This window comes from Anser cygnoides, chromosome 27, assembly GCF_040182565.1.
Source record: "Anser cygnoides isolate HZ-2024a breed goose chromosome 27, Taihu_goose_T2T_genome, whole genome shotgun sequence".
NCBI lineage: Eukaryota > Metazoa > Chordata > Aves > Anseriformes > Anatidae > Anser > Anser cygnoides.
In genome coordinates this window covers 1,592,913-1,601,585 of record NC_089899.1, presented here as the reverse complement: position 1 = coordinate 1,601,585, position 8,673 = coordinate 1,592,913, and the positions used below count along the sequence as shown (strand labels likewise).

General features: G+C 65.9%; 1 protein-coding gene across 1 annotated transcript; it reads right to left on the bottom strand.

The window, feature by feature from the left end:
• Window positions 1-1,812: 1,812 nt before the first annotated feature.
• Window positions 1,813-6,370, bottom strand: TMEM161A (transmembrane protein 161A). The gene is made up of 12 exons (XM_066983825.1): window positions 6,274-6,370; window positions 5,449-5,552; window positions 5,238-5,318; window positions 4,886-4,983; window positions 4,578-4,734; window positions 4,089-4,240; window positions 3,954-4,014; window positions 3,663-3,806; window positions 3,399-3,512; window positions 3,072-3,246; window positions 2,900-2,996; window positions 1,813-2,719 (listed from the first exon to the last, which is right to left on the bottom strand). Exons 1-12 carry the CDS (start codon window positions 6,274-6,276, stop codon window positions 2,463-2,465), a joined length of 1,443 nt encoding a protein of 480 aa, XP_066839926.1. The 5' UTR covers window positions 6,277-6,370; the 3' UTR covers window positions 1,813-2,462.
• Between the last annotated feature and the right edge of the window lie 2,303 nt (window positions 6,371-8,673).

The window sequence follows — 8,673 nt, the reverse complement described above, 5'->3', positions numbered from 1 at the left end:
GTCGGCTTAGGCATGGCCCGGCGGCTTCCCCGAAGTTGGGGTCCCCTGGCTGCCGCTCAGCCCTGCTCAGCTCTTGGGGCTTTCAGTGCTTCCAGCTGCGTTTCAGGTCTGGCGTGCCCTCGTTGGCGAGGGAAAGGTCTCGCAGCGGGGACAGATCCTGCCCTCTGCGCCCCCTGCGAGGCAGGGCCGAGCTGATGTCCTGGCTGCATCCCCAGGGAAGCAGAGACCTGGAGGCTTGCACCAAACCTTGCAGGGAGCCTGCGGCCGAGCTGGAGAGCAGCCCTTGTGCTGCGCTGTCCCCATCCACCTCCTCTGGACCAGCTGCTCCTGCTGGCCAAGGTGAGCATCTCCACCAGGCTGGTTTGGGCCACGCGGTGAGCTGCGTGTCCGCAATTTCCTGCTGCCCCAAGCAGGAGCAGCTCTGCGGGACGCAGGCGGTAATGAGGGGATCCCATTTTGCATGGAAGCAAGGTGGGAGGGCAGCGATCACTGCTTTCCTTCCTCCCTGCTCCGGGGCGTGAAGGAAAACCTCCAGGAACGACTGCCATCAGAGCCTTCTCCCTAGCCCTTCGGTTTTCCGGCTGAGTGCTGCTCGGTGGCAGCTGGAGGTAGGTGTGAACACAAGGGAGAGGGGATAACACGAGGCCAAATGAGGGTCTCAGCAAGGTACCAGCCTGAATCCTCTTGGTCCCAGCTGCCCCCTGCTCTGCTGAGAGCCTGAGTGCAGCCCTTTGCGGAGCAGGGCCCAGCCTGTACCACAACGTTAAATAAAGCGAAGAGACAGAGAGTAAAATAATTCTGGGGAGAGAAAGATGGGGGGCTCCTTCATTTTATTTGATGTGGCCCAATTTCAGTGCCTGTGGATCTGTCTCCTGCTCTTGGCTAGTCTATCAGTCATTGTCCCCGCCTGAGAGGGTCACGTCTGGGCAGATCTCTGGGGAGGAACTGTCTGCATGTCTGACTGCAGCACAACCCCAGGCCCTAGCAACCCTCCTCCTGCTGCCACCGCTTCCCCGAGCTCAGCCCCCGGCTGCTTCCTGCACATGCTTAGGGAAAATTAGATAAATGAGCCATCAAGGCGGTTGGACTGGCTTTTAATGGGACGGTGCAGGCTGGAACAAGTCTCTTTGCCTCCAGGCCCTGGGGGAAATCTCCGTCCTTGCACCTTCCCACCCACTTCTTGGTGACAACGCTGCTGGAGCAGAATTTCTCCTCGCCTTATGGCTTGTCAAAGGTGCTGCTCTGGACTCATTTCCCCAGCTCTTTGCAAAAGGGGAGTTTCCCCCTTTTTTTTGCAAAAGGGCTGGCTGCGGTTTGGGTCCTGGGGAAGCAGCTGGAGGGGGGCTGTCTGAATTAGCCCTGTTAACACCGGGCAAAGGGCGGCCTTCTCATCTTGGCCCTTAGCGAGAGGGAATTAAGACCATTACAAGGCTATCAAATAGGATCAGAGCCCCTTTCCTTTTCTCTGAGCAGCCCAGGCCCGCTAATCCTTTTTCATGCAGCTGGACCAGCACCCACCGTGCGGCAGGGAAGAGCTGGGCTGCCTCGCTGCCCCAGGAGCCTCCAGGAGGTGCACGAGGGGCTGCGTCCCCTCAAATGCTGCTGGGACCGGCACCTTACCAGCCTGGTTGTGATCCCAATGCAGTTGGGGAGGAGTAGCTGGGAACGGAGAGTCCGGCCACGATGGGGTGAACGCAAGGTCTCAAGTGTTTGTTCAAGTGTTCGGCCTCGTCCCCTCGCTGCGATAACACCCCCAGGAGGGGCTTCGGGGCAGCAAAGTGCAAACAAAGCAGCAGCTTTCGGAGTACCAACCAGACTGGCTCGCTTATTTATTTCTACAGCAGCCACCAGCTGAGGCTGCCGGGTCTGAGGATTTCACACAAAGCACAGGGATGAGCCCGACAGCTCTGACGTGGCTGGCCAGAGCAGAGACCCTACAAAAATACACTCGCCCTCAGCCAGGAGAGGCAAACTACGCAGAGCAAAACCCCCAAGTCTGCGCTGGGAAGGGAGGACGTTGCCCCAAGCTGGCCGCGAGGCCTCTGCCATGCAAGGACGATCCTGTTAGCAGCAGAGCAGCCTCTTCCCAGCAGCGACGGCTCGGAGCTGGCAGCAGCAAACCCCGCCGTGGGGCCTCCGTCCCCATGCAGGCAGCATCCCGCGTGGGGCCGGAGGGATGGAGACAGGCACGGTGGTGAAGGGCAGCGGGAAGGGGAGAAGGCGATGCCCAAGCCGGCACCGCCGCACCCGGATGCACAAAACCCGTCGTGCCAAGAGCTGGCTGCAGAAGTGTCCCCAGGTGCACGTCCTCGTGTCCACGCGCACCGCGGGCACGTGTAAGCGGGGAGCCCAGCCGAGGCAGCAGCAAGGTGGCAAAGGCAAACGCCCCGCGGGCACGGGACGCGCGCAGACCAGCAGCCGGGCACTGACTGTGCCCCCCAGGCAGGTCCCAGCTCCCCCAGTCAGGATGCTGCCAGGTACTGGTGGAAGTAGAGGCCGAAGAGGCTGGTGACGACCTGGCAGACGGCCACCCACCAGGTGAGGAAGGCGAGGAGTCCGCGGAAGAAGAGAGGGGTGAAGATGCCGCCCAAGACGCCCGTGATCTGCTCCACTGCGGCACGCACGTCCTCCCCGTCCTCGCTGCCGGGACGTGACGGTGCCGCGGTCGCTGCCGGAGGGACGGGAGAGGGCTCTGGGTACAGCCCCCACGAGTGGTGCCCTGTGTGACAGAGGGGACAGGAGCCTGAGGATCGTCCCCTGCGGTGCAGCCCCATCCCCACGCCACAGATGTGCCGGTGGCCGAGTCCCAGCGCGCTCCTTGCATGCATCGGCGCCAGCTCCGCGCCAACCTCGAGCACCTGGGGCTGCCTCGGGTGCTGGCGGCTCGCCGAGGACTCACCCAGCGTTTTGAGGAGCAGCGCGCAGTGCAGGGTGAGGATGACGGGCCCCAGGTACTGCAGGCTGACCACCGACACGTAGCAGTAAATCCTCGTGATCTGTGCACAGAGGGGCGGCGGGGATCAGCGGGGGGCCGCCGGCCGTGCCCGCGCCCCGGCTCCCCGCGCCTGGACCTTGCGCTGGATCTCCACGACGGCGATGCGCCCCGCTTCCTTCCTCATCTGCTCCACCCAGCGCTCGGCCAGGCACAGGTAGGCCTGCAGGTGGTGGCGGGTGACGGCCAGGCGCAGCAGGCAGAGGCCGACGATGGTCCAGAGGCGTGCGGTGTTGTAGGCAGAGTCCGACATGCTGGAACAAGAGGAGGGGGCTGCCAGACAAGGGTCCTGGGGTCCAGAACCCCCACACACGCCAGGGAGGAGGGGGACTGGTGCGCCTGTGCCTCGGTTTCCCCTGGGAGGAAGGTTGCTGGGGCGCACAGAGTGACCCCACGTCCTGCTTACATCTGCACCGTCTGCTTGCCCATGGGCGCGTGGAGCAGGAAATCCCTCGAGATGGGCTTGATCCACATCACCACCACGATGACGGGCGCCAGGAAACTCACGTGGAGCAGGACCCTGCGATGGAGCCGGCAGAGACCCTGTCAGAGACGTCCTTACCCAGCCTCCCCTCATCCTCAGACCCCCTCACCACCGAGCCGGGGTGTCCAGGCCCCCCCAAACCTCCCACCCCACCCTGTCCCCTCCCAGCCGCGGGTTTCACCCAACTGGGTCAGGGGCTTGTCGGCCGCCATCCGCAGAGCGTCGAGGTGCGTCTGGGCCAGGCGCAGCCCCGGGAAGGTCAGGCAGGCGCCCAGGAAGGAGCACAGGGCCACCAGCCCCAGCTTGAAGGCCAGCTTGCCGAGGGGCAGCCTGCAGAAAGAACAAGGGGACATGGGGGGGGGAACACGGGTTGGCCCTGAGCCCTGGGGGACCCTCTGGCCCTTCCTCTCCCATGGGTCGCAGAGGGGGAAAAGCACAATTTCCCAAACCCCGTTTCCCATCCTGATAACAACTCACGTCCACTCCCAGCCCCGCTGCTTCAGGACATTCTCCAGGTTGCTGCTGACGCTGGCCAGCCCTGCGGGGAGCGAGCGGCCGTGAGCGGGGTGCTTGGGGCCGCCCGCCCGCCTCGCCCCGGCCCCCTGCACCCACCGGGCTCGAGGCCGAACTCCAGGTAGTCCTCGCGGATCACCAGGGCCACCATGGCGAGGAGGAGGAAGAAGAAGGCGAAGGTGAGGCAGACGGAGCGCTCGCCCCCCTCCTCCGAGCGAAAATAATGGCGCATCACCATGAAGAAAACCTTACTGCAGGCGTGGGGGGACTGTCAAGGAAAGTAGGGGCTGCGGGACCCCCCCCAGAGCCAGCAGGACCCCCATTGCTCATTAGCATCTAAGCCATTAGGCCACCACCACCTCAGCAGGGAAGGCTCTCATTAGGCACAGCCTAATGAGCCTAACAGTTTACAAGTCCACGAATTTGGACCTAAATTTCCAAGCCCGCAAATCCTTCCGCTTCAACCGGCTTCGAGATGAGAACAAGACCAAGGAGCCGGGGCCTTCTCCTCCCGCCCAGCGGCAGCACGGACCTGGGGGGTGACGGGGAGCTCGCCCCCACCGCTGGGCAGCCCCGGCAGGAGGATACACGGAGAAGACGACCGTCAGCAGGCACCACAGCACCCCGATGTTCGTCTCCTTCTGGGGGTCCGCCAGGCAGAAGTAGCCCTCGGTGAAGACGTACACGGCGGTGGAGTAGACGGCGAAGTCCACAAACCACTGGTACTCCAGGAAATACCGCAGCACTGGGGGGACAGGGGGACACGTCACCGCGCCGTGGGGGTCCCGTGGGCACCCAGGCATGGACAGAGGTCCTGGATTGAGAGTAGTGGGGTGGGTGCGTGGGGTGGGTGCTCTGTGGGTGCTCCTGCTGCTGCCGCCCCCAGGGGGGGTTACCAAGAGCATCCACGGCGGTGATGGGGCTGGTGTCCAGGCGGAGGTTGATGTCACGGGGCACGGAGAGGGGCTTGTCGTCCAGCACGCCGTTCACCCTCCTGCAGGGGAAACGCGGGCTCGGGACGGGTGGGCAAAGAGCTGGCTCGTCCCTTGGGTCCCACCGTGCCCAAAGACCCTCGGGGGGGCTGCACGTCCCCAGCTGGGGGCTTCTTGTCCTCATCGCCAGCCCCCAGCCCACCTGCATCCGAGGCTGCTGCCACTTTTGCATCTCCCACCAGGCCGGGATCGTTCCCCTTATCACCAAACCAGCATATTTATCCCATTAAGTGCCACCACCACGAGCCGAGCTGACCTGTCCCGCTTGGCCTTGGGACGCTGCTTGCCCGCCAGGGCCCGGAGCTCCTCTTCCGATGGGTGCTTGTAGCGGTGCAGGCTGGAGGGGAGCGGGCGTAAGTGGGGCTGTGTGTCCCCAAAACCCCATGGGGCTGGGGGGCCGGGGAGAGCCGGGTGTCCCCAAAACCCCACAGGGCTGGGGGTCGGGGGGGGGTGGTTGGGTGCCGTACCTGCCGTTGCAGAGCAGCCAGCGGGCGAAGGAGCAGTGCGGGGCCAGCTTCTGCATGACGCTGGCTGCCAGCAGGCTCACCACCACCTGCACCCCCATCACCGCCTGCGCCGGGGGCGTTTAGGGGCTGACCCTGGCAACCTGTCCCCCACCCCCCCCGGAGCATCCCTGGGCTGGGAGAGCCCCCACCTGAGCCTGCAGCACCGGGGCTGGCCGCCCCCCCCCATCCCCCAGCTCCCTGCCTTGGGACAGCCTGGGCACGCACCCCTGGGCATTAACCCCCCCCCCCCAGGACAGCCTGGGCATGCACCCCTGGGCATTAACCCCCCCAGGACAGCCTGAGCATGCAACCCTGGGTATGCAACCCCCCCGGGACAGCCCAACCATGGCCCCCTGTGCATGCACCCTCCGAGCACTGCCCCCCCCGGACAACCCACACATGCACCCCCCTGGGACAGCCCTGGTATGCACCCCCCCGAGCATGCACCCCCCCCCGGACAGCATGCATATGCACCCCCGAGCATGCACCCCCCCGGGACAGCCCTGCTATGCACCCCTCGAGCACTGACCCCCCCGGGACAGCCCAACCATGCCCCCCTGTGCATGCACCCCCCCCGAGCACTGCCCCCCCCCGCCCAGCGCACACACGCACCCCCCCCGGGACAGCCCGGGCGTGCCCCCCCCGTGCAAGCACCCCTCTATGCATGCACCCCCCGAGCGCTGTCCCCCCCCCCCCCACCCGGGACAGCCCCGGCCCGCACCCCCCGGCCGTGCACCCCCCGGGACAGCCCCGTCCCCGTTCCCCCCCCCCCCCGGCCGCTCTCACCATGCCGGGGTCAGCGCAAAGGCGGCCGCAGGAAGCCCCCCCCGCCTCCTCTCCCCGCTGACCAATCCGCTGCTGCGCTGCTTATGATTGGCAGCTTCTTATCCAATGAGGAGGCAGAACCGGGCGGGGGCGGGCGTTGCGGCGGCGCCTGGTTCCGCGGGCGCTGCCTCCTGGGAGCTGCGGGCCCCGAGGAGCCGCGGGTTCGAGTCCCGCTGCCGCCGTGCGGGGCCCCAGCCGCGTCTGCGGGGCGGGGGGCTGCGGGCAGCATTTGGGGGGGGTTCCCGGGTGTATCCGGGCTCCCCTGCACGCCTCTACACCCGCACAGGTGTGTGTTTGCACCTGAGCACCCGAGGCCCTGCGGTGCCCGTCCCAGCACCTGGCCCCTGGGTGCGGAGATTTGGGTGCGCAGATTTTGGGGTGCAGCTCCAGCCCCGTGGCCCCCTCGGCCTCCTCTGCCCTGGAGCTGGGAGCTCGCCCTCCCTGGAGCACACCGTGAGCATCTCACCTGCATCCTGCCCAAATCTTCCGTGCAGGACAAATCGGTGCCTCGAGCTCATTTACGTCCCACCGCTGCCCGCTGCGTGCTGGGGGGGACAGAGGTGGGCAGTGGCACCTTGGGGTGGGTGCAGCTCCTCCAGAGAAAGGATTTCTGTGCTGCAAACTGCCCCGTGCACAGCTCCTGGGACCACAGGAGAGATTCGGGGCCCAAAATGCTTCCAGCACCCGTGCCCCAGCGGGGTCCGCGTGTGTTTCATCCGCCCGCGGGAGCGTTTCATGCTGGGGCAGCCCTGCCTTGCCAGCAGCACCTGCTTCCCCCCACGGGGGGGGGGGGGGTCCCAGGGTGCTGGTGGGTGCCCCTGGTCCAGGCAGGGTGCTGAGGGCCCCGAGGGGTTGCCATGGATATTGGAGCTCCCGGGCGACGGGATGCGCTTCCCGCTAGATGTCGCTTCCGCCCGTGCCCCGAGCATCCCTCGTGGGTTGGGGTACTGGGGAGGGGGCAGCGGCATCCCCCCCAAAAACACCCCCAGGACAGCCCGAGCACGCAGCCCCCCGTGTGCCCCCATTGCCTGGAGCCGAGCATCCCCTACACCGACGGGCAGAACTCGTGGGCTACGGTGCCAAAAAGCCCCCAGCACCCCGATCCTGGCTGCTGGGTGCCCCCCGCCGTGAGCAGAGCCCCTCAGCACCTTTGCTGGCTGGGCACCACCAAGGGTCCTGACCCCTCCAAGGTCCCCTGGCCCTCGCAGCGGCCGCGGGGGCTGCACAAACCCCGGTGTCAGCACCTCCCTGGAACGAATTCGGGGGCCCCGAGAGCCTCGCAGCCCCCACAGCGTCGCCTTTCAGCTCCAGGCAGGCACACAAAAAAAAGGAGGGAAAGGCGAAAGATGGATGCTCGGAGCACCCCAGCCCTGCCAACACAAAAGCCCCTTTGAGGACTGATTTTACACCGCTCCCTCCTCCTGCCGGGATGCCCGAATTAGCATCAGCAATAGGAGCGGCCTCGACGGGCGGTGCTCGGTGCCACTGGGAAGCCACCAAATTTTTGGTGTCCCCAGCCCCGTGCGCGGCGAGGGGGTGCCGGGCCCAGCAATGTCCCCGTGGGTCCTGGGGGATCAATTCCTCGCAGATGGGGCTGGGGTTCAGCAGCCTCTGTGCCCACCCCGATGGCATCGGGGCATCCAAGCTGCCATCGGTCCCACGGATGGGGACCCCATGGGTGCTGGGGACCCCGTGGGTGCTGGGGACCCTCTTGGGGACTTTCCGCGCTGGGGCAGCTGGAGGGGCCGCCGGCGGCCGTCCCGTTCCCCCTGCCGAAGTTTTTCCATTTCGCACAAAGGCGGCGGGGCTGCGGCGGGCATTGTCCGGGCTGCATTGCATTACCCAGGGCTCCCGGAGAAATCACTTGTATTTCACGCTCCATTGAGCAGCTGCCTGTATATATTTTCTGTGTTGCACTTTTAGCATGACAAAGGGAGAGGGCCTGTGAACTCCTTGCTCTTCAGACCTCTCCGACACGTCCCCCGAGCGGAGCCCCCCTCGGTTAGCATAACAAACTGCCACGCTCCCTCGGACGTGCTCCGGCTCTCCCCCCCCCCCCGGCCCCTCCCGGGGTAATTTAATGTATAGTTCAATATTTGGGCGTCTGGGACGCTGGCGCTGGCGGCGGCGCGCGGGCGGGCGAGCGCGTGCTGGGGCTGCGGAGGCGGGCAGGATTTCGGCGAGGGCGTCCTTCCGCTGCGTCCGCCTGGACCCGTGCTGAATTTGGATGGCCGGCAGAAAGTTTAAAGGGTGTTGGGGGGCTCCCTTCTGGGGTACGGAGACCCCACGGTCACGGGAGGACCCAGGAGCGGGTCTGGAGTTTGGGCATCCCAACACCGAGCGAGAAATCGGAGACACGAA